Source organism: Haemorhous mexicanus, chromosome 33, assembly GCF_027477595.1.
Source record: "Haemorhous mexicanus isolate bHaeMex1 chromosome 33, bHaeMex1.pri, whole genome shotgun sequence".
In the NCBI taxonomy this organism is placed as follows: domain Eukaryota; kingdom Metazoa; phylum Chordata; class Aves; order Passeriformes; family Fringillidae; genus Haemorhous; species Haemorhous mexicanus.
This window is the reverse complement of record NC_082373.1, coordinates 389475-417079: the sequence shown is the minus strand read 5'-3', so window position 1 is coordinate 417079 and position 27605 is coordinate 389475. Positions and strand designations below refer to the sequence as shown.

At 64.7% G+C, this 27605-nt stretch overlaps 1 protein-coding gene across 9 annotated transcripts; it reads left to right on the top strand.

The window, feature by feature from the left end:
* Nucleotides 1-23: 23 nt before the first annotated feature.
* On the top strand, nt 24-27407 carry KMT2D (lysine methyltransferase 2D). 9 transcript variants are annotated; one of them, XM_059871941.1, is made up of 55 exons: nt 24-126; nt 1546-1625; nt 1697-1823; nt 1908-2158; nt 2240-2337; nt 2442-2607; nt 2721-2886; nt 2969-3083; nt 3162-3328; nt 3435-4309; nt 4558-4692; nt 4783-5645; nt 5855-5968; nt 6282-6392; nt 6491-6595; nt 6801-6982; nt 7072-7236; nt 7329-7435; nt 7528-7569; nt 7669-7884; nt 7962-8108; nt 8190-8306; nt 8675-8799; nt 8916-9105; nt 9469-9543; nt 9856-9960; nt 10085-10258; nt 10538-10622; nt 10732-10976; nt 11249-11322; nt 11401-11451; nt 11591-13270; nt 13433-13603; nt 13852-14000; nt 14205-16282; nt 16373-16499; nt 16593-16680; nt 16827-16893; nt 17020-17252; nt 17894-21007; nt 21089-21232; nt 21305-21469; nt 21545-21701; nt 21787-21868; nt 21964-22139; nt 22505-22653; nt 22759-22894; nt 22972-23108; nt 23443-24613; nt 24837-24973; nt 25099-25229; nt 25331-25616; nt 26287-26360; nt 26462-26570; nt 26682-27407. In XM_059871941.1, exons 2-55 carry the CDS (start codon nt 1577-1579, stop codon nt 26772-26774), a joined length of 16296 nt encoding a protein of 5431 aa, XP_059727924.1. In that variant the 5' UTR covers nt 24-126; nt 1546-1576; the 3' UTR covers nt 26775-27407. The 9 variants fall into 9 exon arrangements, with proteins under 9 accessions (XP_059727924.1, XP_059727927.1, XP_059727921.1 ...); XM_059871944.1 differs by having other exon boundaries at nt 3420-4309; nt 7965-8108; nt 16376-16499; XM_059871938.1 differs by having other exon boundaries at nt 3420-4309; nt 7965-8108.
* Nucleotides 27408-27605: the final 198 nt, after the last annotated feature.

The following is a 27605-nucleotide window of genomic DNA, read 5'->3' as shown; positions in this document are numbered from 1 at the left end:
CTCGGCGGGGCGGGCGGGGCGGGGCGGGGGCGGGCGGCGGGACCTACTTTCCTCTGGAAATGGCCGCGCCGGGGAGCACCGAACGCCCCGCGCCCCGAGGCCCGTCGGCGTAGGGCGGCCGCGGGGGTGAGCACCGGGCGGGGGGAGCGGGGGTGCAAACGGCCCCGCCGGGGGGCCCGCGCGGGCGGGACGGGCCCCGGCGGCCCCGGAAGGAGCGGCCCCGCGGTCGTGCGGGCTCGGGCCGCGCCGCCTCCGCCGTGCCGCCGCTCCCGGTAAGGCCTGACCGGGGCCGGGCCCAGAGCGCGGCTCTCACGCCTTTGTGTCCGGTACCGGCGGGCCCGGGTGGCTGCGGCGCAGGTACGGCCGGGCCCGTCGCGCGGGGCCCGGTGCCGGTGCCAGCGTAGGCCGCGGTGGGCCGGGGATCGGGGCCTGGCCGGCTCGACCCCCCGGTTGCACCGGGGAGCAGGGGAAGCGTGGCCCGGGCGCACCGGGGAGGGTGTGGGGGGGGTGGTGTCCCCGCGTGGTGTTCCGGCCCACCGAGGGGTGCGGGCCGGGCCTCTCCCCGGCCCCGGAGCCTTTCCCGGGAGGGCCCGAATCCCCCCGGCCCCGGAGCCTTTCCGGGGAGGGCCCGAATAGCCCCGGGCCCACCGGGAACCAGGGCCAGGGAGGTGCTGGGTGGGACGCGACGCTCCTACCCCGCGCCCGGGACCTTCCCCGCGCCCTCCTGGGTTTTTGGAGGGTTGGCGCTGCCCCGGCGCGTCCCCCCCCTCCCCGGTGCCCCGGACTCTGCGTTGGGGCCCTCCCGGTGCCCGCGGGTCCCCCCCAGATCTCCCCGCTCACCCCGTGTGTGCCCCGTGCTCCGGTTTGGGGTCCCCTTCGTTGCCCCCGCGGTGCTGGAGCCCTCTGGGGTTTTTGGGGTGCGCTTGAGGCAGCGGTGGGAGGAGGCGGCTGTAGATCAGGGCATGGCCCCCCCCGGTTTGTGCGTGGTGTTTTGGGGTGAGTCTCCCCCCCGTACCCATCCCGGGACCCCCTGTGCTGTGCAGGATTGGTGCTGGGCTTGAGGAAATGGGGGCACAGGCAGGTGCTGGTGGTGGGGACCCCGTTTCTTGCTGCATCCCAAATTCCCCGTGAATATTCCCTACGTGGGAGGCACTGGGGGGGTCCTGAGGGTTCCTCAGGGGTCGTGGTGACTCCCTGGGCTGCTGGTGTGTGGTAGAGCCGGGGTCACTGAGCCCCCTTCCCCCACAGTTTAATCGAGGTCACTCGGGGGTTTGGTTGCTCCAGATATGTTGGGATGTCACTGGCTGGATTTGGAGAGGACCTGGTGGGCAGAGGGTGATGGGGGAGGCCAGGGGGTCTCCTGGACCCCTGTGGGGCAGGGAGCCACCCCCTGCTCGGGGGGGACATTCCCAGTCCCAGAGCCTATAAATTGTGGTTGGGGGAGTGATGGGAAAATGCTGCCCTGTCCCTTGGACAGAGGGAGGCTGCAGGGTGCCAGGGAAGGTGCCACCATTCCTGGTGCTGACCGGTGTCCCCCCCCTACAGCTGTGGCCCCCCCAGGAACGCCGGAGGCAGGATGGACGAACAGAAGGTGCCCAGCGAGGAGAAGGACGCAGCCGCGCCAGGTGAGCCAGGGCAGGACTTTGGGGACCTGGCCCTGTTTCCCCTGTGGTGGTGACACCCCCTGTCCCCACAGCCGATGGGGTCATGGCCTCAGAGGAGATGGGCAGTGCCGAGGGGGACCCCCTGAAACCCCCCGAAGGAGCCTCTGCGGGGCCAGAGCCGGACAACACGGGCATGGAGGGACCTCCTGAGGCTGGCAGGTGAGGCTGCGAGGACTCGGGGGTGGTGTGGAGCTATCAAAGGGGTCCTGAATGTCCCTGACACCCCCTGTTGTCCCCTCCTAGCCTGTTGGGCCGCCGCTGTGCCCTCTGCAACTGTGGGGACTGGAGCCTACACGGGCAGCGGGAGCTGCAGCGCTTTGAGCCGGTGCCTGACTGGCCCGAGCGGCTGGTGGGCCACGAGCCCCCTGATGGGCCTGGCCAGCCTCCCCCAGGGCCCAGCCAGCTCCCCCCAGAGCCAGAGCTGGCGGGTAATGGCCTGGCACAAATTGGCTTCTCCGAGGGGGTGACCCCAGCACAGCTCTTCGAGCCGACGGGTGAGTGTGGTCACAGCACGGGGGTCCCCATCCTGCCACCTGGGTGTCCCCAAGCTGTCCCTGACTCCCCCCTCCCCACAGGGCACTGCTGGGTTCACCACTGGTGCGCGGCCTGGGCGGCTGGTGCGGGGCCAGAGGAGGCCGGCGTGGCCAGAGCTGTTTTCTCAGGGATCTCACAGGTGAGCAGATCCCAAAGCGAGTCCAGGGGGATGGCAGGGATTTGGTTTGCTGCAGACTTGCTGCCCTGCAGTGGTGCTGACCCCCCGGACTCCTCTGCTCACAGAAATGTGAACGCTGCGGGCGGGCGGGGGCCACCATCCCGTGCCGGGCGGCCGCCGGCTGCTCCCGCCTCTACCACTTCCCCTGCGCCGCCGCCAGCGGCTGCTTCCAGTCCATGAAGACCCTGCGGCTGCTCTGCCCCGAGCACGTGGCTGAGGCCGTGGACACAGGTGCGTGGGGCTGGGGACACCACCCCTGGGTGCTGGGACCCTCCTGCCCTGCTCCCAGAGGGGTAGAACCCCACGAGCTGGCGGCCCTGACCCCCTTCTCTCGTGGCTGACAGAGGACGCGCGGTGCTCGGTGTGCAACGGGCCAGGCGACCTGCGGGACCTGGTGTTCTGCACCAGCTGCGGGCAGCACTTCCACGGGGCCTGCCTGGACATCTCCCTGACGCCTCGTAAGCGCTCAGGCTGGCAGTGCCCCCAGTGCAAAGTGTGCCAAACCTGCAGGTGAGCCCCCAGACCTGCGGTGGGGAGGGCAGTGTGCACCCAAGGAGGGGTCCCAGTCTTCATTTGCCCCTCTGCCCCACAGGCAGCCTGGCCAGGACTCTGCCATGCTGGTGTGCGAGGCATGTGACAAGGGCTACCACACTTCCTGCACAGAGCCAGCCACCCAGGGCCTCCCCACTGGCTCCTGGAAGTGCAAGGTATGTCCTGCTCTTGCTCGGGGTACAGGGTGCCTGTCCCCCACTGCACCCCCTGACACATCTCTGCTTCCCTCCCAGAACTGCTGGGTCTGCTCAGACTGTGGCCAGCACCCCGCAGGGCCTGACTCCAGCTGCCAGTGGTCCCTGGGGTCTGAGGTGTGCAGGGACTGCCAGCAGCGCCGTGCCATGGCCGATGTCCCTATGGCGCCAGAACACTCACCACAGCCTGACCTGCCTGCCCAGATGTGAGTGGGGATGGGGGTGCTGGTTTAGAGGGGGCTCAGGCCCTCTGTGGGTGGGGGGATGAGGTGGCCTGAGCGCTGCCCCCTCACCCAGGTTCCCCCATCTCAGGTCAGAGTCCCCTGTCCCCAGCAAGCTGACGGATGCGCCCGTGCCCCCGCCTGAGCTGGAGCCTGTGGGGTGTGATGAGGAGACGCAGCCCCTCATGGACCCCAGCGAGACACCCTCAGACCCCAAAGAGGCACCCCCAGACCCCAAGGAGGCTCCCCCAGGCAATCCCGAGTCTCCTCCTGGCGAGCTGGCCTCTGTGGAGGTGCCCCCCAGTGAGGAACCCCCCGAAGAACTTCCCTCTGATGAGCTGCCCCTCGATCAGCCGCCCCCCAACATTCAGCCCTCTGACATTCAGCCTCCTGAAGTGCAGCCCCCTGAGGAGCCCCTTCCTCTCATGCTGCCCCCTGAGGAGCCTCCCTCTGAGGAGCTGCCCCTTGAGACACCATCCCTTGCTGAGCTGTCCCCTGACAGACCCTCCCTTGAGGAGTTGCCCCCCAGTGAACCCCCCCACAATGAGGTGCCCCTCGATGTCCCTCCCCTTGCTGAGCTGTCCCCTGAGAAACCAGCGTTTGAAAAGTCTCCCCCCCATGAGCTGCCCCCCGAAGTACTGCCCATTGACAAATCACCCCCTGACGAGCTGCCCCCCATCGAGTCACCCCCCAAACCTCCCCTTGAAGAGCCACCCCTCAGTGAGCCATCCCTCAATGAGCTACCCCTCAACAAGCCTCCCCTTGAGGAGCTGCCCCCCAATGAGCTGCCCCCAGATGAGCTGCCCCCCAGTGAACCACCCCCCATCGAGCTGCTCCCCAAGGGCCCTCCTCCTGAAGCGCTGCCCCCCGAGAAGCTGAGCCCTGAAGAGCCCCCCCTTGTTGAGCTGCCCCCTGAAGAGCCGGTCCCCAGTGAGCTGCCCCCCGAGGAGGACCTGAAACCACCAGGTAATCTGGGCACTTTTCACTGTCCTCTTTCCCCTCCTGCTGTCTCCAGTGGGTGTGGGGTTCCTGCACCAGGGGCTTCTCCCAGCACTGGCTTTGCCTGATTCCTGTGTTCCTTCTCTTTTCATATGTTGTTGCCCTGTTTGGGGTACTTTGGGAGCTGTGGGGGGAAAGTCTTGCCTCTCAGTCCCAGGCTGGGTGGCACAGGAGGGATGGAGGGGACTTTCACACTCCCTCACCCCATCCCCCAGGTCTCCTCCCCGAGGTGACAGTGGCAGAGGAAGCGCCAGCTCTGGCTCCAGAGGTGCTCCCCGAGGAGGAGATGGAGCTGGAGCCAGAGCCTTCGCTGCCCCCTGAGATGACACCCCCACCCTCAGCTCCCCCAGGTGGGTCTGGGGAAACACCAGGGTTGGGATTGGGAAGGTGGGGTGTCTCTGGGAGGCTGTGCTATCACTCTTCCCCCTGTCTACCCCCAGCTCTCCGTGCCATCTCACCTGCACGGACCCCAGCCCCCTCCCCTGATGCCAAGGAGGACGAGGTGCTCGAGCCACCCACCCCAGCCCTGCCTGAGCCCCCTGGCAGCCCTGGTATCGCCATGGACACCGACCCCCCTGGCTCCCCACCGCCACCCCTGGGCTCCCCCGCTGTCACCCTGGCCCCTGCCGAGCCACCTGAGGATGAGGAGATGGAGATGGCTGGTGGCGAGGGGGAGTCCCCAGCCAGCCCCCCTGGAGATGCCCCCCACGGCAGCCCAGCCCCTGAGCTGGGGCCCTTCCCGGTCCTGCCTGAGGAGGAGGAAGAGGAGGAAGAAGAGGCACCAAGGCTGGAGAGGGAAGGCACCAGTGGAAGCTCCCCGCCGCTCAGCGAGGAGGATGCCCTAGAAGAAAGCCGGGCTGGGGGGGACCCTGAAGTCAAGGGGTCCCCTTCGGGGTCCCCCCTGCTCCTGGAACCTGAGGAGCTGGGCCCTGAGACCCCCATGGAGGTGTGCACTACCGGCGAGAAGCTGCTGGGCCACGGGGACGAGGGGTGCCCCGAGCCCCCCGCGCTGCGCCCACGGCCCGACATCCTCAACGAGATCTCCAACCTGAGCCAGGGCGACACGAGCAGCAGCTTCCCCGGCTCGGAGCCGCTGCTGGGGTCCCCAGACCCTGAGGGTGGGGGTTCTCTGTCCCCTGAGCTGGGCCCGGCCTCGGCTGACGCCAGCCTGCAGAAGGAGGACGCTGGGTCACTGCCGCTGGGTGCTGAGACCGATGACTCGCTGCTCTTCGAGCCAGCAGCCAAGGGTGACGGGGACAAGAGCCGGCGCCGCAGCTCCCCGGGGCGCTCCCGTGTCAAGCAGGTATAGGGGGATCCCCCTCACCATGATATTGGGGGGACCCCTCACCCTGAGTGCCCTGCTGGCACCACATCCCCTCCCTGAGCTGCCCCTGCAGCAAGTAGGCAAGGGCTGAGCATGGGGTGGGGTGGGGTCAGTGCCCTTCTGCTGCTCTGGCATGGGGGTCCCACTGGGCCTCCCAGTACTGTAACTCCCTCTCCCCTTGGCCACAGGGTCGCAGCAGCAGCTTCCCTGGGCGGAGACGCCCCCGAGGTGGCTCCCATGGGGGCCGAGGCCGAGGCCGTGCACGCCTGAAGTCGACCACCTCGTCTGTTGACACCTTAGCAGTAAGGCTGGGTTGGGGCAGGGGTGGGGTCCAGGGAATCCTTGAGCTGTTAGGCTGAGAGCTGAGAGTCTCCCCCATCCCCTTCCCTGTCATCCCTCTCTTGGAAAGACTTGAGGCCTTAGTGTGGGGTGGATTGGGGTCTTATGGGATCTCATGCCTGCGCCTTTGCTGAGTCTGGGGGCTTCACCACAAAAAATAGGGCAGGTACAGAGCGTCCCCCTGGGGAGGGTTTCTGCTGGCCCTGCATCTTCCTGGTGCCCCCAGACTGCACAGAGAGGGTGTGCTCAGTGCTGAGCCTCCCGCTCTGCCCTCAGCTCGCTGATGTGGAGAGCTCGCCCAGCAAGGAGGAGGACGAGGATGATGATGACACCATGCAGAACACAGTCGTCCTCTTCTCCAACACTGACAAGTTTGTGCTCATGCAGGTAACCAGGGCATGGCAGGACAGACAGATGGACAGGGTGGGACAGACTGTCTCTCCTTTGCCAGCCGTGTCTCCTCACTCACAACCTCCCCCCCCCAGGACATGTGCGTGGTGTGTGGCAGCTTCGGGCGCGGGGCCGAGGGGCACCTGCTCGCCTGCTCCCAGTGCTCGCAGTGCTACCACCCCTACTGTGTCAACAGCAAGGTGAGGAGGGGGCCCAGGACCCCCAGCCCCACCCCAGAACTGTGCTCTGCCCCACAAGGACACACAAGGTCATGCCTGGCACGTCTTGTGTGTTGAGTTGTTCTCTGACATGTCCATGCCAAGCCCTGGGGTGTCCCCCACAGCAAGCCTGGGGACCCCCGTGGCCATGCCCAGGGCTCACATGGCTGCCCTCCCGTGTCCCCAGATCACCAAGGTGATGCTGCTGAAGGGCTGGCGCTGCGTGGAGTGCATCGTGTGCGAGGTGTGCGGCAAAGCCTCGGACCCCTCGCGCCTGCTGCTCTGCGATGACTGCGACATCAGCTACCACACCTACTGCCTGGACCCACCGCTGCAGACCGTGCCCAAGGGCGGCTGGAAGTGCAAGTGGTGTGTGGGGGACACAAAGGGGGGGAGCCACACGGCTCAAATTTGGGGTCCAAATTTAGGGTGCTGACCCCTGGGGTGCCTCTCTGCAGGTGTGTGTGCTGTGTGCAGTGTGGGGCTGCTTCCCCTGGCTTCCACTGCGAGTGGCAGAACAACTACACCCACTGTGCACCCTGTGCCAGCCTGGTGGTCTGCCCCTTCTGCCGCGAGAAGTACGTGGAGGACGACCTGCTCATCCAGTGCCGGCACTGCGATCGGTGAGCACCGTGTCCTGGGCTCTGGGGACTCAAATTTGGGGTCCTCCAGGGGGAGGTTGTGGTGTGTGATGGGTCCCCCATGCTGTCCGCAGGTGGCTGCACGCTGCGTGTGACAGCCTCTTCACTGAGGAGGAGGTGGAGCAGGCTGCGGATGAGGGTTTCGACTGCAGCGCCTGCCAGCCCTACGTGGTCAAACCCGGTGAGCTCATGGGGCAGGGGGAACTCTGGGGAACCTGGGGGGGCATTTGAGGGGTGTGGGGACTCACCTGCTCCTCTGCTCTCCTGCCACAGTGCCCGCGCCTTCTGCAGAGATGATCAAAGCCAAGGATCCAGGTATGTGCGGTGCCCTGCTGGGGTTCCCAGGGTTGTGCCCTCTTTGACTGCGCACCCAGTGCTGGCATTTGTCCCCAATGCTGGTGTTTGTCCCCTCAGAGCCCCAGTATTTCCGCTTCGAGGGCGTGTGGCTGACAGAGACAGGGATGGCCGTGCTGCGCAACCTGACCCTGTCACCCCTGCACAAGCGGCGGCAGCGCAAGGGCCGCCCAGGCACCCTCAATGGAGATGGGGGGCTGGAGGGGGGCGACCCCCTGGGCCCTGAGGATAAGAAGGACGGTGACCTGGACACCGATGAGCTGCTCAAAGCTGACGGTGGGTGTTCCTGCTGGGAGAGCTGGGGGGTTGCAGTGTGGGGGTGTCAGGGGGTCCCACTAACGTGCACCTGCCAGCAGTGGGTGTGGAGCACATGGAGTGTGAGATCAAGCTGGAGACTCCAGCCAGCCCCGACCGCGATGTTGGAGCTGATGGGGACTCAGGGAAGGGGCTGGAGGACCCTGAGGAGTGCAAGAAGAGGAAGCGCAAACCGTACCGGCCTGGTGAGTGTCCTGCAGGCCCTGAACCCTTCCAGGCTCTTCTGTGGCCCCACTGTGATCCCCACTCATTCTCTGCCCCCCCAGGCATCGGTGGATTCATGGTGAGACAGCGCAAGTCCCACACGCGGCTTAAGAAGGTCTCAGCAGTGCTGCCGGATGTGGGGCGTGAGGGGCTGAGCACTGAGGGACACCCTGAGGATGGTAAGGCCCAGTGGCACTCCCCCTTTCCCCCGTTTTTCCCCCCCCGTTTTTCCCCCCCCTTCCCCTTCTTCCTTTCCCCTTCTTCCTTTCCCCTTCTTCCTTTCCCCTTCTTCCTTTCCCCTTCTTCCTTTCCCCTTCTTCCTTTCCCCTTCTTCCTTTCCCCTTCTTCCTTTCCCCTTCCTTCCACCACTTCCTTCCTTCCTTCCTTCTGCCACTTCCTTCCCTCTCTCTCCATTTCCCATTCCCTTCTCACCCCCAGGCATGTGCAGGGGCCCTTAGGGCACACCTCACAGCGCTGTGCCAGTGGCACAGGACCAGCCCCAGACCCTTTTTGAGGGTGAGTGTTCATTGCTGGTGGGCTGTTGCAGGGGCTCCTGGTGATGTCCCAGCCGAGACTGGCCTAGATCCAGGCTCAGGAGAGGGGGATGAGAAGAAGAAGCGCCGGGGACGGAAGAAGAGCAAGTTGGAGGACATGTTCCCCCCATACCTGCAGGTGGGAAGGATGGGGGGGGCTGGAGGTGGGTGGGGGGTTGGATGGGGGGGGCTGGAGGTGGGTGGGGGGTTGGATGGGGGGGCCCCCCTGATGCTGACAGAACCCTCCCGTTCCAGGAGGCGTTTTTTGGGAAGGCACTGATGGACCTGAGCCGGAAGGCGCTGCTGGCAGCAGGCGGGGTTGGGGATGGGGCCGCCCGCCCCGCCTTGGGCCAGGGTGCCCCAAGGCCCAAGGGGGACCCCAGCCTCGCTGGGGCACTGCAGGGGGGTACACCGGACAGGCGGGAGACCCCCACCCACCCCCGAGGTGAGTGTGGCCAGGAGGGAGTCTGCAACCCAGGAAGGGGGATTACAGGGGTTAGTGGGGAGTCGTTGTGGGTCCCTAGTGGGGTTGGAGGTCCCTGGGCTTGTTTGGGCTTGTCCCTGGGGTTGTTGCCGGCCCCGGGTTTGTTGGAAGTTGTTGGGGTTCCCAGGATGGCTCGGAATGGCTGAGGGGGTTGTTCACAGTCCCGGGGATTGTTGGGGGACCCTCATTGTGAGCAGTGCTGTGGGCTCTGAGGCTCGTTGGAGAAGGCCGAGGGCTGTGGGGGGGCGGCCATCGCCACTGAGGGAGGACGCTGGGGCTCGGGGGCTCCTGACCCTGCTCACTGAATCCTGGGCTACCCTGCAGGCGAGGACAGCACTGATGGCAGCGCCGCCGCTCCCGATGATGATGGCAAGGACGACGCGAAGGCCGAGGAGCTGGGTGAGACCCCTGTGGGACCCCCAGAGCCGAGTCCTCCACGGGGCACAGGGCGCCCACAGCCATCGAGACCAAACTCTATGGTTGAAGGGTCCGCTCTGGGCAGGGCTGAGCTCTGTGGTTCCCTACCCCGTCAGTCCCATGATGCCCGTGACAATAGATTGGTGCTTAGAGCGCCCCCGCGTGGCCTGGCGCCGCTGGAGGACCGAGGGACTCGTGTCCCTTGTTGGGCGACAGGGGCTGCCCCGTGCGGGTCCCAGCCCTGAGCCGGGCATCCCCAGGGGGCTGAGAGCACTTCTTGATTCTTCCTAACAGGGGCCGATGAGCCCAAGGATTCCCCAGACCGCGGGGACACCGAAAAACCGGCCACCCCGGGCGAGGGAGCGCTAAGCTCCGACCTCGATAAGATCCCCACAGAAGGTGAGACCATCCTGTGCCCCTTCTTCTGCTGGAGGCCTGGGTGGTCCCAGGACCGTGACCTCGAGGTTACTCCACTTCCCATCAGTGTGATATTTGCATTCAGCTCCTGAGTTTGCCTCCTCAGAGCTGCCCAAGATGGAGAGCAAAGACGTGCAGCAGCTCTTCAAGGACGTTCTGGGCTCGGCAGAGCGCGGGGAGCAGCCCCTCAACTGCGTGGCCGCGGGGATGGAGGCCGGGCAGGACCCCAGCCGAGCACAGCGGCCATTCCTGCAAGGAGACCTGCAGCTCTCGGGGCAGGGTGGGTGGAATTGGCAGAGCCCCCATCATCCAGGAGGTCCCTGGAGTGTGTGAGGAAGGGCAGGGCTTGTTTCCAGCCTCAGGAAAGCCAAACTCACTCACTCAATGGTGCCTGTGGTTTCTGAGAGCCCAGGCTCCTGGGTATTCCCTGTTGCTCTGGGGGTGAACATAGAAAGCATTTTGGGGGTTGTGCTCTTTGGGGGCTGTTTGGACCCCAGGGTAGGTACAGGTTTGTGCCCTAGCTTTGCTTTCCCTGCAACCCATCTCCTTTCCCTCACAGGGAGCGTTTCCCTGGGCTCACTCTCCGGATCCGTCTCCTTGGACTCGTTCTCAGGGGTCTGCCAGTCCCCATTCCTCGATAACAGGTACTTACAGGAGCTGGGGATCCTCTCCTTGGAGGAACTGAACTGCAGGGTGTCCTGGGACCCACTCTTCCTTACATCCTGACAACCTGTGACACTCCTCTCCACTCAGGGAGCGGAGTGGCTTCTTCAGCCCAGACCACTGCGAGCCTGAGAGCCCCTGGGCCAGCAGCTCGGCCGCCACCACCCCCTCGACTCCCACAACGCCCACGACAGAGGGCGAGGGCGACGGGCTGTCCTACAACCAGCGCAGTTTGCAGCGCTGGGAGAAGGACGAGGAGCTGGGTGAGCTCTCCACCATCTCCCCTGTCCTCTACGCCAACATGAACTTCCCCAACCTCAAGCAGGATTATCCAGGTAGGGCTCTGGGGGGGCTGTGGCTGCCCCATTGGGGTGAGGGTTGGGGGTATGGGTGGAGTGTGACTCCCCTGGTTTCTTTCTCGAGGGGAGAGTTTGGTTGTTCTGGCACTGAAGTGTGCTCTGCAGTGGGCAGGGGGTCTCAGCTCCATTGCCTGGGCTGTCCCTTCACATGAGGGTGGGACAGTGACCCACCAAGGATATGAATGGGCTCCTCAGGTCCAGGCTAATGTTGTTTTACTCCCCTGTATCTGCTCATACTGGACTCCCAGATTGGTCGAGCCGTTGCAAACAGATCATGAAGCTCTGGAGGAAAGTCCCTGCCACGGACAAAGCCCCATATTTGGTGAGTGCCAGGAGGTCAGTGGGGTGGGGGGCCGGGGCACCGGGGGCTGCAAGTCAGCTGGCTTCATGTCTTTGTTAGCAAAAGGCCAAAGATAACCGGGCGGCTCATCGCATCAACAAGGTGCAGAAGGTACGTGAGGCGCGGGGAGGTGCCCGGCGGCCCCGGCCCAGCCCTGGGGGACATTGATGTGCCCACCCCCAGCCCATGCCCAACCCGTGGGGAGGGCAGGAGGGCTCCCACATCGCTGATGGCCTGGCTCTCTCTGCAGCAGGCCGAGAGCCAGATCAACAAGCAGACCAAAGGGGAGGGACTGCGCAAGCCTGAGAGGCCCTCGCTGCACCTGCGGATCCCGGTGCCGCCGGGGGCACAGCCCGTCTACATCAGCAGCCCCCCCGCCACCGGCGAGGGCTTCCTGAAGCCGCCCACGGGTGCCGGAGGGGGACCAGAGTCTCCCAGCGAGCTCTTCCTCAAGCTCCCGCCCCAGTCCCCTGCCCAAGTGCCTTCGCACGATCCCTATGGCGCGGCCCCCGCCTACACGCTGGAGCCCCGCTTCCCCTCGCCCCTGGGCCAGAGCCCCACGTCGGGGGCTGCCTTCCAGCCCTTCCCTAGCCAGCCCCAGCCCCTCACAGCCCCCCGTGCTCCCCCTGACTTCCACCCCACCCCACCTGGCACCCCCCGGCACCAACCTGGCACCCCTGACCCCTTCCTGAAGCCCCGGTGCCCCTCCTTGGACAACCTCTCGGTGCCAGGGAGTCCTGGGGCACGGCCCCCTGAGGCCCTGCTCTCTCCCCTGCCTTTTGGGGAGCAGAAGAAGGGTCTGGAGGTGAAGAAGGAGGATGGGGGAAGCCTGGGGGTCTGCTCACCTGGCTACACTTCTGCCATGGGCTATGGGGACTCCCCAGGTGGGCCCCACCTCACGGCTGCGGAGCTGAAGGCGGCCGACGTCTTCAAAGCCCCCATGACCCCACGGGTCTCTCAGGTAGAGCCGCAGAGCCCGGGGCTGGGGCACCGGGCCCCCGACCCCCATTCCTTGGCCCCCTCGCCCCCTGGCCACCCTGATTTGTACCGTCAGTCGCCCTACCTGGACCCCTACTCACAACCCCCACTGACGCCCCGGCTGCAGCCCCCTGAGGCCTGCTGCGCTCTCCCGCCCCGCTCCCTGCCCTCTGAACCCTTCTCCCGCATCCCTGCCAGCCCCCAGTCCCAGTCCAGCTCCCAGTCCCCCCTAACCCCCCGCCCTCTCTCCAACGAAGCCTTCTGCCAGTCCCCAGTCACCCCTCGCTTCCAGTCCCCTGATCCCTACTCCCAGCCGCCCTCCCGGCCGCAGTCCCGGGATCCCTTCACCCCACTGCACAAACCCCCCCGTCCACAGATGCCGGAGCCAGGGTTCAAGTCAGTGGGGGCGGCTGGTGGAGGTTTTGGGGGCACCCCAGCAGGTGACCCCCACACCAAGACAGCGGCTGGGCCACAGCCGCCCTTTGCCCGCTCGCCTGGTGCCAGCGTTTTCCCGGCGAGCCAGCCCCCCATGCGCTTCACCTTCCCCCCGGCCGTCTCAGAGCCGCTCAAGGGCTCCCCATCCCACCAGCCCCACGGGATCAACAGCCATTATGGCTCTGGGAAGCCCCAGAGCTCGGCCTACGCCTCGTCCCCCAGCTTCCACCAGGCCAGCAGCCCGCTGGGCCCTGGCACTGCCGCCCCTGACTCCTACAGCCTCTCGCCCCTGCGGCCCCCGTCGGTGCTGCCGCCGCAGCCCCCAGCTCCCCCGCAGCAGCAGGACCCTTCTGGAGCCTTCCTGCCCCGCACTGCGCTGGGACTGACGGCCGACAAGAGGGAGGAGGTGGCTGCAGGGCTCTCAGCACCCCCAAACCGGGACCTGGTGGAGCTGCCTGGTGCCCAGGACGGGGCTCTGGGCACCATGAGCCAGTCGGAGTTGGAGAAGCAGCGGCAGGTGAGGTCCCTCCTGGCATACAGTTGCATCCATTTGGGTTTGGGAGAGAATGAAGGGGTAAAACTGGGGCTGTGGAGGCATTGATGGTCACTCTGTGTATGGTTTGTTTTGTTGGTTTTCGTCCTGTTGCCACTCTGGGCTCTAACTCTAATTTCTTCTCAGCGCCAGCGGCTCCGGGAGCTGCTCATCCGCCAGCAGATCCAGAGGAACAGCCTTCGGCAGGAGAAGGAGAGCGCGGCTGCTGCTGCCTCCTCCTCACCAGCAGGCTGGGCACCTGAGAGTGGGCAGAGCTTTGAGCTGAGCCGGGGCATGGCCCCGTACCAACCAGCACAGGTGGGAGAGCTGGGGCACGGTGGACACGGGGGATGTGGCTGATGGAAGGGCATGGTGGGCACGGGGTGGGGGGATGTGGCTGATGGAGGGGCACAGTGGGTACAGGGTGGGGGATGCAGCAGATGGAGGGGCATGGGGGGGAGGCAGCTAATGGAGCAGCATGGGGTGGGGGGATGTGGCTGATGGAGGGGCACAGCAGTGGGATGTTCCTGATGGATGGGTGACTCTTTTTTCCTTCCTTCTTCCAGGACAAGGCTCTTCTCGGGACTCTGGCCACGGCAGCTGGCGCTGGGAAGCTGCCCGGCTCCGTCATGGTGCAGGCAGCCTTCACGCAGGACGAGCGGCTCTCCCGGCCCCCGCCGGCGGCCACGCCAGCCATGCTGGACATCAGCGGGCGGTGGGTGCCCCCTGGCAGGGCCACGGGCTCAGCATGCATGGGTGGGAGCCAGCAGACATCACATGCATACACCCAGCTCGTGGGGATCACTCTGGAGGGAGGGGATGGCTGTGGGTTTTCGGGTGCTTGGCACAGTCTGAGGGGGACGGGACACAGCGTGTCGGGGCTTTACCAAGCTGGTGCCAACACCACGGTGTCTTCCAGGGCGGCGGTGGGGCCCCCCCAGGCCTTCTACCCCCGTGGGGTCTTCCCATCACCATCCCCACAGCAGCAGCAGCAGCACCTCTGGCAGCAGCAGCAGCAGCAACAAGCGGCCGTGGCGGCCCTGCGGCTCCCTGTCACCTCCCGCTTCGCCCCCCCGGCCGCTGGGACCCCCATGGGCAGCCTGGGCACCCGCCTGCCCACCCCTGCCGAGGCCGTGCCCCCCTCCCCAGCTGCCCTGGGCGCTCCCTTCATCGAGCTACGACACAATGTGCAGAAGGGACCTGGGGGTGTCGTGGGATCTCCCTTTGCCCCCCAGGCACCCCGGCCTCGATTCTTCCTGCCCGGGGAGGAAGGCACCCCCCAGGCCCTGTGCACCCCCGTCATGCCCCTGCAGGCACTGCCATCCCAGAAGGTTCCAGCACCGCTGCCACCCGCGTCCCCGCAGGGAGCTGAGATGGGCAACAGCCACCAGCAGGCCCACGCCAAGGCAGCAGCCCCGCTGCCAGCACCCACCCTGGAGCTGCAGCAGCACATCCCCCCGCGCCCACTGTCCTCCGGTGCCACCCTCCGCCCCGAGGGTCCCAAGGATGGCCCTGCTCCAGACCCTGCGCCGGCCCCAGGGAAGAGCCACCTGAGCCTGGAGGGGGGGAGGCTGCCCTGCGAGGTGCCCGTGGAGCCTGATTTGGATGACGACTTTGGCTCCCACAAGGACTTGGAAGACGATGATGATTTGGCCAACCTTAGCCTGGATCCAGATGTGGCCAAAGGGGATGATGACTTGGACAACTTGGACAGCCTGGAGACAGCAGACCCCCACCTCGATGACCTGCTGAATGGTGATGAGTTCGACCTGCTGGCCTACACTGACCCTGAGCTGGACACTGGTGACAAGAAGGACATCTTCAACGAGCACCTGCGCCTGGTGGAGTCGGCCAACGAGAAGGCTGAGCGTGAGGCCCAGCTCAAGACAGAACCACCAGCGCCCACCTTGAAGCTCCCTGACCCTGGGGACAGCAAAGATGTGACCCCATCTGCGGAGGATCAGGAGGTGCCCAAGGAAGGACTGGTGTCTGGGATGGGCTTGGGACTCTCTGCCTGCCCCACGGGGACTGTGCTGGCCCCTGACCCAGCTTTCAAGGCACAGGGTGCAGAGGCAAAGGCTGGCTCGCTGCCCACTGATGTCAAGCCCAAGCTGGAGGATGGCTGCCTGAAGACCTCACCCTGCCAGTTCACCACCCCTGGCCCCGAGCGCCTCCCGGTGCCCGTCAAGTCAGAAGCACTGCAGGGCACAGATAAAATCTCTGCCTCCCTGGGGCTGAGTGTCAAACCTGGCCAGACCCTCCTGAGCTCCAGCACCGGCCCCACTCGCCTCAGCATGACTCAGTTCTCCAACAGTGGCCACACTGGTGTCCCCATGCTGGAGAAGGACCCCTACACCGGCCCTGGCCGTGGGCTGGCAACTGCCCAGCTGGGTGGCCAGAGCAACCCCTTGCTGGAGAAGTTTGAGCTGGACAGTGGAGCTTTGGGCCTGGGCAGTGCCCGGCACTCGCCGGCGGATGACCTGGACAAGATGGAGAGCTCGTTGGTGGCCAGCGAGCTGCCCCTGCTCATCGAGGACCTCCTGGAGCACGAGAAGAAGGAGCTGCAGAAGAAGCAGCAGATGTCAGCCCACCTGCCCCGAGGCACCCCCCACCTCCAAGCCCCAGGGCACCCCATGCTGCACACAGGGGCATCTGGGCAGCCTCCCGAGGGGCAGCCACCCCGTCTGGGCACCCCTCAGACACCCCTCCAGCTGGGGCTGGTGGCCCGGCCACCGCTGCTGCCACCGCAGCCCCCCCGGCTCAACGCACCCCAGCAGGGCCCAGCTCTGGCCCCCCACATGGGCATGGGCTCTGGGCAGCCCCACGTGCTGTCATCCCCCCACGGGGTGCAGGTGGCCCTGGGGCAGCCGCAGCAGAGCCAGCAGCAGGTGCTGGTGCAGAAGCCGATGGCCGGGGTGCAGCCCCCCACCCTGGGCCTGAAGCCCCCCCAGCTCGTCATGCAGCAGCAGTTGGCCAACAGCTTCTTTCCAGACACAGGTAGGGGCTGTGGGTGATTTTTTGGGAGGAGCACGGGGCCCTTTTGGGTGGGGGGGCATAAGGCTGAATGTGCTGTGGTCTCCGTCCCAGCAGACCTGGACAAGTTTGCGGCCGAGGACATCATGGACCCCATTGCCAAGGCCAAGATGGTGGCACTGAAGGGCATCAAGAAGGTGATGGCTCAGGGCAGCATCGGGGTGGCCCCAGGCATGAACAGGTAACAGACATGGGGATCTGGGGGACACAGGGTGGGGCAGGCAGGTTGCTTTGGCTCTGGCTCACAGCCCATCTGTGTGTGTGTCCCCCAAAGGCAACAGGTTTCCCTGCTGGCCCAGCGGCTCTCGGGGGGCCCGGCTGTCTCTGAGATGCAGAACCACTTACTGGCAGGGAGCGGGCAGGTGAGTGGGGTGTCCAGAGGGTCTTGGGAGAATCTTGGGGCTGGCAGGCCAGAACTGGTGGTTTTATGGCTCTCTGAGGGGGTGGAGTTTGTGGGGAGAGGACAGCAATCCACAGCATGTGTCCCAAACCCTCCTTTTTCTTCCAGGAGCGGAGTGGCACAGACCCAACCCAGGCTCGCCCCAACCCACCCACCTTTGCACAGGGCGTCATCAGTGAGTACTGACGTGGCATGGTGTGGGACAGGGCTCACCCTGACCCTGGAGCTGGGGTCTCCACTGACCCAAGGTCTCTGCTTACCCGGGGTCCCCACTGATCTGAGCCCTCTCCCCATCCCACAGACGAGGCTGACCAGCGCCAGTATGAGGAGTGGCTGTTCCACACACAGCAGCTGCTGCAGATGCAGCTGAAGGTGCTGGAGGAGCAGATCGGGGCGCACCGCAAGTCCCGCAAGGCGCTGTGTGCCAAGCAGCGCACGGCCAAGAAAGCCGGGCGGGAGTTCCCTGAGGCCGATGCTGAGAAGCTGAAGCTGGTGACAGAGCAGCAGAGCAAGATCCAGAAGCAGCTGGACCAGGTAGGACCCTGCATGTGGGTGAGCACCTTGATCCTGGTGCAAATGGGATGTCCCACTGTTCCCAGTGCCAACCTCGTTATTCCTGACTTTAGCACTGTGTCATCTCCAGTGCAAACGTGATGTCCTCAGTGTCAATGGCCATTTCTGGCTCTACTGCCCTGCTGTCCCCAGCACTAATGCTGTGCCAGTCCTGGTATTAATTCCCCGTTGTTCTTGGAAATAACATTTTGCCATTCCTGGCACTGACCTCCCACTATTCCTGGGGCTAATGCCCTGCTGTTCTGGCACTAATGCACTGCCATTCCCAGCACTAATGCCCTGCTGTCTGCAGCACTGATGCCCCACTGTCCCAATCATTTATTCTGTGCCATTCCTAGTGCTGATGCCTTACTGTCCCTGGCAGTAAAGCCATGCCATTTCTGGTGGTGGTGGTGTGCCATTTCTAGCACTGTTATTGCGCCATTCCTGATGCTAATGCTCCCCTGTCCTGGGCACTAAATCTGTGCCAATCCTGCTGCTGATGCCCCACCATCCCCAGTGCTGAGGCTGTGTTGTCTCCCTGTCCCTGGCACTGATTCCATGCCATTCCTGGCACTAAAACCCTGCCATTCCTGGCACTGACCCCGCACCGTCCCCATCAGGTGCGGAAGCAGCAGAAGGAACACACCAACCTGATGGCTGAGTACCGCAACAAGCAGCAGCAGCACCAGCACCAGGCCTCAGCCGTGATGGCCCTGAGCCCCTCGCAGAGCCCCCGCCTCATGTCCAAACTCCCAGGACAGCTCCTCTCAGCACACGGTGTGCAGCAGCCCGGGGCAGCCCTGGTGGGAGCACAGGGCCTTGGCCAGCAGCCGGGGCAGCCTGGGGGGCTGCGCCTGCCCCAGGGCGGTGTGTCCATGGCCGTGCAGCAGGGCTTGTCCTTCATGGGGCAGCAGCCTGTAGGAAATGCCCCCGGACCCGGCTCCTCTGGCGCATTCTTCAGCGGGAACCCGGCGCTGCGCGGGCTGGCCGCTGACAGCCGGCTGATGCAGGAGCGGCAGCTGCAGAGGATGCAGCTGGCACAGAAACTGCAGCAGCAGAACATGCTGGGCCAGGTGTCACTGCAGCAGCAACCAGGTGTGATGGGACAGGCGTCAATGCAGCAGCCAGGTGTGATGGGACAGGTGTCGCTGCAGCAGCCAGGTGTGATGGGACAGGCGGCCATGCAGCAACAGGGCGTGATGGGACAGACTTCAATGCAGCAGCCGGGTGTGATGGGACAGGCAGCCATGCAGCAATCAGGTGTGATGGGACAGGCAGCCATGCAGCAATCAGGTGTGATGGGACAGACGTCACTGCAGCCATCAGGTGTCATGGCACAAGCATCGATGCAGCAACAGGGCGTGATGGGTCAAAGCTCCATGCAGCAGCCAGGTGTGATGGGACAGGCATCGCTTCAGCAGCCAGGTGTGATGGCACAGGCGTCCATGCAGCAGCCAGGTGTGATGGGACAGACGTCGATGCAGCAACAGGGTGTGATGGGTCAGTCATCCATGCAACAGCCAAGTTTGATAGGACAGAGCTCGATGCAGCCACAGAGCATCATGGCACAGACATCCATGCAGCAATCAGGTGTGATGGGACAAACTTCAATGCAACAGGCAGGTGTGCTGGCCCAGACATCGCTGCAGCAGCCAGGCATGATGGGCCAGGCATCCATGCAGCAGCCAGGTGTGCTGGGCCAGGCCCCAGTGCAGCCAACAGCCGTGCCGGGGCAGCCCAGCCTGCTGGGCCAGCAGCAGCAGCAGCCCCCAGCCCCACAGCCCGGCGCAGGGGCTCAGCCCATGGTGCCGAAGCAGCCGGGGCTGTTGGGCAGCCAGCAGAGCCTCCTCGTGCAGCAGCTCTCGCCCCAGCAGCAGCCAGGCGTGCTGGGCCACGGGCCAGGGCTGCAGCACCAGCCTGTGCTGGGCCACCCCCCAGCCCAGCGCCAGGTCGTCCTGGCCCCCCACCAGCAGCGGGTGCTGGGCTCGCCCCAGCTGACACCGCAGACTCCAGGGATGCTGAGCCACCGGCTTGTGCTATCCCAGCAGCTGGGGCAGTCTCGGGCACTGTTGGCTCCACAGCAGCAGCAGCAGCAGCAGAACTCAGCAGTGGCTGCCCAGCCAGGTCTCCTGGGGCTGGGCCAGGGGCAGCCCTCCATCCAGCACTTTCCGCAGCACGGGGCAGGGGGCCAGGCCCCCTCTGTGCTGCACCTGAGTCAGGGAATGCAGCCGGCCCCGGCGGTCCTGGCTGCAAAGGACCAGCCCGCGGGGATGGACGGCAGTACCCTGCACACTGAGGGTGGTGAGAGTGGGGGGCAGCTGCATGGGGAGCAACAGGGAGCCCTCAATCCTGCAGGGCTGGGGGGCCCAGAGCCCCCAGCCCCCAAGCACCAGGCTGAGCTAGGGCAGGGCCAGCAGCTCCTCTTGACCTCCCCACAGCCGGGTGTCTTGCGGGCAGCCCCTGGGCAGCCAGGTGCCCTGCTCGCCCCGCCGCTGCAGAGCCCTGGGGCTGTCCACCCCGAGCTGTCCCAGCAGCACGGGGACACGGCTGGGGTGGTAGAACAACCCCTGGGCTGTGGGACAGGCCCAGCACAGGCCATGGTGCCGGCACCGCGGCCCCCAGAGCAGCCAGGCAAGGGGGTGGCAGGGGCCCTGCCAGGGCAGCCACAGCCCCCACGGCTCCAGAGCCCCGTTCAGCACAAAGTAGGGCCAGTGTCGGGCACTGCCAGTCTCCCCCCAAGTCTCCTGGGGCAGGTGCCGGGGCCGGTGATGGGGCAGATCCGGGCGCAGCTCCAGGGTGTCCTGGCCAAGAACCCGCAGCTGCGGCATCTGACTCCGCAGCAGCAGCAGCAGCTCCAGGCCCTCCTGGTGCAGCGGCACCAGCAGAGCCTGCTGCAGCAGAACCAGGCACTACGGACCCCTGGCCCCTTCCCCGGGCAGGCCCCGGACTACAGCTTGCCGGCTACCCGCCAGCCCCCTCGTCCCATGGGGTCCCTTTTCCAGCCCCGAGCAGATGCCCCAGCAGAGGCACAGAGCAGCTCTGCCACTGAGCCGGGGCGAGCACTGCCGGGGCAGCCTCCCCAGCAGCCCCTGGCTGAGCTGGTTCAGGCAGCTCTGGCTGCCCGTGGCCCCCAGCCCGGCCTCATCCGCCTCCCCACGCCACCAGCCCCCTCGCCCCTGGGCTGTGCTCCCCAGCACCTGGCCAGCCCTGAGCAGAGCCCTCAAGAGCCAAAGAAGACATCACCGGGGATCCCAGCCTTGGCCCCCAGCCCTGCGGCACCTGCAGAGCCGGGGCTGACTCCCACACCAAGCGGGGCCCTCCCTGACCCAGCACACGGCCCCTGGGACCCCGAGACACCTGGGGCGGATCCAGCTGACCCTGGTGAGACCCGAGTCAATGGGGCTGTGCCAGAGGCAGCCCCCGCAGCAGGTGAAGCCCCCCAGGTGTTGGTGAAGCAGGAGCCGAAGGAAGAGGCAGCAGCAGTGGCACAGTGCGAGGTGGACGGAGATGAGACAGCAAAACCAGAGGCCAATGGGGACCCTGGGGACAGCCAAGCCAACAGCCTGCTGGCCCCGGGTGGGCGCTCCGAGGCTGGGCACCTGCTGCTGCAGAAGCTACTGCGGGCCAAGAACGTGCAGCTCTCAGCACAGAGCCCAGGCGAGCTCAACGGGCACACGGAGAACCGGAGCGCTGGGACAGAGCCACGGCCACAGTCACTGCTGCTGGGCCGGGAGGTGAGCAGCAGAGGCTGGGCTGGGGGTGAGATGGGTGAGGGGCTGTGCTGGCACAGCTCATGCCCTCGTTTTCCTCCTCAGGACCCCTCCATTGCCAGGAAGCCAGCACCCAGCAAGCCTAAGCGGGTACAGAAAGGCAACGAGCGGATCCCAGCATCCCGCAAGAAGCTGCGCAAGGATGAGGGGCTGCGTCCTGGCGAGGCCCTCATGAAGCAGCTGAAGCAGGTACAGCCGCGGGCCAGGGTGTGGCAGGGGGCTGCCTTTGCCCTTGTCCCCCCCTCACCGCTTTGTCCTCAGGAACTGTCACTGCTGCCACTGACGGAGCCGACTATCATGGCCAACTTCAGCCTCTTCGCGCCCTTTGGCAGCAGCCCTATCAACGGGAAGAGCCAGCTGAGGGGCGCCTTCGGCAGTGCTGTGCTCGACAGCGTCCCCGACTACTACTCCCAGCTGCTCACCAAGGTGAGAGGGGGGTTGTCCCCCTTATCTGGGGGTCCTGGACCATCCTGCTGTTCTCACCCCTCCATCTCCCCCCAGAACAACCTCAGCAACCCACCCACGCCACCCTCCTCGCTGCCCCCCACACCCCCTCCCTCCGTGCAGCAGAAGATGGTGAATGGTGTCACGGCCCCTGAAGAGCTGGGGGAGCAGCCCAAGGATGCTGACCCAGCCCGTGAGCCCCACAGCCAGAAAGGTGAGCCAGGCTGGCACAGGGGTGGCATGGAATCTATGCTGCCACCTGTCAGTCCCCCCAGTGACACCCATTTGCTTCTCTGCAGATACACCAGCTGTGGAGGTGAAGAGCCTGGACCTGCTGGCAGCACTGCCCACCCCTCCTCACAACCAGACCGAGGACGTCAGGTGAGACCCCCTTTGTGGTGACCCCCCACATGTGACATCAGCCCCTCCATGGGTGACACCAGGCCCTGTGACCCCTGACACCTCCATCCCCACAGGATGGAGAGTGACGACGAGAGCGACTCCCCCGACAGCATCGTCACTGCTTCATCCCCTGAGAGTGTCCTGGGCGAGGAGCTGCTCCGTTTCCCACTTCTCAGCGAGGCCAAGCCAGAGCTGGAGGAGCGTGTGCTGTCCCCTATCATCCCCATCATCCCCCGGGCCAGCATCCCAGGTGGGATGGGCTGGAGTGGTGTGTGGATCAGGGCAGGAGTGGTCTGTGGTCCATATGGACTGGGCAGGAGGGAGTTTGTGGGATGTGCAGCAGAGGGAGGGGGTTTGGAGCATGTGTGTCAGGTAAGAAGAGATACGGATGGGGCAGGACGGAGTTCCTTGTCTAGGAAGGGATTAAGGGAGCCAGAGGAAGGGTTCTCGGGAAGTGTGGGATGTGAGGGAAAGGGATTTGCAGGGTGGTGGATTCCCTGCAGGGATCTGGGGCAGCTGGGTAGGCTCATGGGTGACTGTTAGTGGGGCTGGGTCTGCACAGTTCTGACCCTGGCTCTGCTCCCCATGGCTCTGACCCCCCTCTCCCCACACCAGTGTTCCCCGACACAAAACCCTATGAGGTCTCAGAGCCCTTTGGGGCTCCACCAGGGAAGGTGGGTGCAGCTGGCCCTGGAGCCCCATGGGAGAAGGGCAAGAGCAGCGAGGTCTCTGTCATGCTGACGGTGTCTGCAGCAGCTGCCAAGGTGAGTGAGAGGATTGGGAGATTCAAGACCCTTGGGGTCCCAGCAATGACCATAAACAGTGACACTTGTGGCACCCTGGACCCATCCTGCCTTCCTCTCACCTAGAACCTCAATGGGGTGATGGTGGCCATGGCTGAGCTGCTGAGCATGAAGATTCCCAGCTCCTACGAGGTGCTGTTCCCCGATGGCCCTGTGCGAGCAGCTGTGGTTGAGGCCAAGAAGGTGGAGACTGATATGGCTGGTGAGTGTTCTTGTCCCTATGACCCCCCATGTCCCCAGGCTGGGACCCCCATGACAGGCAGTCCATCCTTCTCCCAGGAATGCTCGGAGGGAAGGAGAAGGCGCTGGCTGGGAAGGTGCCGGACAGCAGCTCGGAATGGCTGAAGCAGTTTGATGCAGTGCTGCCAGGGTACAGCCTCAAGGGCGAGCTGGACCTCCTGACTCTGCTCAGACAGGTCAGTGGCATGCAGGGGTCCCCACAAGGGTCCTCCACTGGGAGGGGGGTTTTGGGGTACCCATAGGGCTGTGGGGTACAGGAGCAGGGATTCTCTGGGAGAGGTGCCTGGTGGTCCCTGTAGGCCACCCCATGATTCCAGGGAGTTTCCTGGGGGGACATGGGCTGGTGCTGGGTCTGCTAGGAAGGAATCCAGGAGGTCCTTGCAGGGCTGGGGGCATGTGGGATGCTGATGCCCCTGCAGGGCCAAGGACCCCTCCCTGCGATGTTCAGGGAGGTTGGGGGGTCTCCATCCCTGCAACTCTCTGACCCGTGTCCCCCTCCCCGCACCACAGGAGAGCCCTGCTCCTGAGAAGACCCTTCACCACTGCTACGTCAACAACGTCTCCAACCTGGACGTGCGGCAGCTCTCTGTCCTACCCCAGGAACCCTCGCCCCCGCTGTCCCCCTCCGTCCCCTCCCCATCCAGCCCTGCTGAGCCCACCAGGGTCCCCGACCCCGAGGCGTCCCACGAGGCAGCCCCAGCCCCGTTGTCACCACTGCCACCAGCCCCCTCGCCAGCCCCCCAGGAGGAAGGGGCCACAGCTGTCCACTCCCCTCCCCGTTTCAAGCCACGCTCACGGCCTCTGGAGGACGGGGACGAGGCGAGGCCACGGCTGAAGAAGTGGAAGGGGGTGCGCTGGAAACGGCTGCGCTTCCTCGTCACCATCCAGAAAGGGGGAGCCAAGCGTGACGGCGACAAGGAGATCGCCGAGTTCATCGACAAGCTGGGAACCACGCTGCGCCCCGAGAAGGTGCCGCAGGACATGCGCAAGTGCTGCTTCTGTCACGAGGAGGGCGACGGGGCCACGGACGGGCCGGCCCGCCTGCTCAACCTTGACCTCGACCTCTGGGTCCACCTGAACTGCGCCCTGTGGTCCACGGAGGTGTACGAGACTCAGGGAGGGGCCCTGATCAACGTGGAGGTGGCCCTGCACCGTGGGCTGCTCACCAAGTGCTCCCTGTGCCAGAAAACCGGTGCCACCAACAGCTGCAACCGCATCCGCTGCCCCAGCGTGTACCACTTCGCCTGCGCCATCCGCGCCAAGTGCATGTTCTTCAAGGACAAGACTATGCTGTGTCCCCTGCACAAGCTGAAGGGGCCCTGCGAGCAGGAGCTCAGCAGCTTCACCGTGTTCCGCCGCGTCTACATTGAGCGGGATGAGGTGAAGCAGATCGCCAGCATCATCCAGCGTGGGGAGCGGCTCCACATGTTCCGCGTGGGCGGGTTGGTCTTCCACGCCATCGGGCAGCTGCTGCCCCACCAGATGGCCGATTTCCACAGCGTCACGGCCCTCTACCCTGTGGGCTACGAGGCCACGCGCATCTACTGGAGCCTGCGGACCAACAACCGCCGCTGCTGCTACCGCTGCACCATCTGCGAGAATAACGGGCGCCCTGAGTTCGTTGTGCAGGTCATCGAGCAGGGCCTGGAGGATCTTGTCTTCTCTGACTCCTCGCCACAAGGTAAGGAGTTGGGAAATGCCAGTGTCCGACTTTTGTCCCAGTGGTTGAGCCACACCAGAGGGTGGGGCGGTGGAAGGTGGCTTGAGGTCCCCACTGGGTCCCCATCTTCAACCCGTAACACTCAGTGCGCTGCTGACAAGGTGGTGATTGGTCACTTGGACTCAGCGATCTTGGAGGTCTTTTCCAGCCTCATTAATTCTGTGGTTCTCCTTTCCCTTGGCAGCTGTGTGGAACCGGATCATCGAGCCAGTGGCAATGATGAGGAAGGAGGCCGACATGCTGCGACTCTTCCCCGAGTACCTGAAGGGCGAGGAGCTCTTCGGCCTCACGGTGCACGCGGTGCTGCGCATCGCCGAGTCGGTAGGTCCTAGGGTGGGCATGGAGCTCTCTCCTCCACACTGGGGGTCCACCCTGCTGGGGAAGGGCCCAGTGGCTCTTCTGCTGCTGCCTATTGATTCCTGGTCCTTTCATGTCGCCCTCTGCAGCTGCCAGGCGTGGAGAGCTGCCAGAACTACCTGTTCCGCTATGGGCGCCATCCTCTGATGGAGCTGCCCTTGATGATCAATCCCACCGGCTGCGCCCGCTCCGAGCCCAAGATCCTCACACACTACAAGCGGTAAGCGGGGCTGGAATTCACTGGGAGAGCTGGGATCCACCAGGAGAGCTGGGATCCCTGGGGATCTCTCATCTCTAACCCTTCTCCCTCTCTCCTGAAAGGCCCCACACCCTGAACAGCACAAGCATGTCCAAGGCCTACCAGAGCACGTTCACGGGTGAAACCAACACGCCCTACAGCAAGCAGTTTGTGCACTCCAAATCCTCCCAGTACCGGCGCCTGAAGACGGAGTGGAAGAACAACGTGTACCTGGCACGGTCCCGCATCCAGGGGCTGGGGCTCTACGCGGCCAAGGACATCGAGAAGCACACGATGGTCATCGAGTACATCGGCACCATCATCCGCAACGAGGTGGCCAACAGGCGGGAGAAGATCTATGAGGAGCAGGTGGGGCTCTGCTGGGGTGCTGGGGGCTTGTGTGGGGACTTGGGCGAGATGTGGAGGGACTTGAGTGGGATGTTGGTGGGACTTTGAGAAGGACATGGGAGGAGTCAGATGGGTTGTGGGATGAGAGTGGACTTGGGATGGATGTTGTGGGCTCTGGTGGAACAAGGAGGGACTCGACATGGGAGGAATCAGATGGGATGTTGGGGGCTCAGCAGGGATGTGGGCAGAGTTGGGTGGGATGTTGTGGGCTCTGGTGGAACTTGGAGGGACTTTGAGAAGGACATGGGAGGAGTCAGATGGGATGTGGACTTGGGAGGGATGTTGTGGGCTCTGGTGGAACATGGAGGGACTCAGGACATGGGAGGAGTCATATGGGATGTTGAGGGCTCAGGTGGGATGAGAGTGAATTTGGTGGGGATGGTGAAGGCTCTGGCAGGACATGTGGGGACTCGGGACGTGGAGGGACTTGAGAGGGATATCAAGGGTTCTGGTTTGGTCTCAGATGGGATTTTGGGAGCTCTGGTGGGACATGAAGTGACTCACATGGGATGTGGAGGGACTCCAGTGGGATTTGAGAGTCTCCTGTGGGACATGGGGTGGTGGATGTCTACTCAGGTGGGGTATGGGGACCTCATTGCACCCCTGAACCCCCTCTTCTCCTCCGTGGCAGAACCGTGGCATTTACATGTTCCGCATCAACAACGAGCACGTCATTGACGCCACGCTGACGGGGGGCCCAGCCAGGTGAGCACGGGGGGCTTTGGGGTGGTGGGATACCCCCAGAGGGAGCCATGGCATCCGTCTGTCCTGCCCCTGGGTTGGTGCTGACCCTGCTTGTCCCCCAGGTACATCAACCACTCGTGTGCCCCGAACTGTGTGGCCGAAGTCGTGACCTTCGACAAGGAGGACAAGATCATCATCATCTCCAGCCGGCGCATCCCCAAGGGGGAGGAGGTCAGTGAGGGACTGAGGGGGTGCTGAGGGGGTCCTGGGGGACCCAGGGAGGGGGGCTGGAGGTGGCAGGGCTGAGCTCTGTGCTTTGGGTGACTCCCTGCTCCCTCCCAGCTCACCTACGACTACCAGTTTGACTTCGAGGACGATCAGCACAAGATCCCCTGCCACTGTGGAGCTTGGAATTGCAGGAAGTGGATGAACTAACTGGGAAAAAGGGGCTGGGGGCTGCCACCCCCGCCTCAGAGACCTCGCCGAGCCCCCCAGGGCTGCAGGAGGTGCCAGGGGCGGCCAGGCACGGAGGGAGAGCAGCGGCTGCAGCGCTGCCGGCCCTGCCCGAGCGGGACGGACGGACAGATGAACTGGCAACTCAGGGTTTTCTTTGCTTCGTCCTGCGAGGAGAAAAAAGGAGTGGGGGGGCTCAGAAACGCCCCCTTCACCACCCCCTGCCTGCCTCCCTCGTGGGAGAGCCACGCAGGGGAGCAGCGCCGGGCCCAGCGCAGCCGGAGCGATTGTGCGGAGCTGGTCTGGATATAACGATTATTTTATTTTATTTTATTTTATTTTTTTCTTTTTTTTTTTTTTTTTTTTTTTTTTTTTTTTTTTTTTTTAGAAACTAATAATATTTGCTCGCTAATTACCAAGGTAACACAGACTCCTTGAGCTCGACAATCCGGGCTCTGCCCCGCCCGGCGTGGCGGCCAGAGCTCGCTCGGTTCCTTTTGATCTCTTTTTTGTTTGTGCGTGTGGACGAGACCCCGGAGCGGCGGCGGGATGCAGCCAAGACCCCGACAGACACAAGGAGCTTCTGCACCCAAACCTACCTCATTTTAAGTGTTAGATTTGTTTCTTTTTATTTGTTGTTGTTTTTAAATGTGAGCCCCTCTCCATCCCAACCTGCCTCCCACCCCTCCCAAGGTTGGGGGGGTCTTTCCCTCTCCCTCAGAGGATGTGGCTTCCCCGTGTCCCCTTCCTTCAGGACACCTTGAAGGGGGGACGTGGGGACACCCCCTCCTTGTTCCCCCCCCCTCAGGAGGT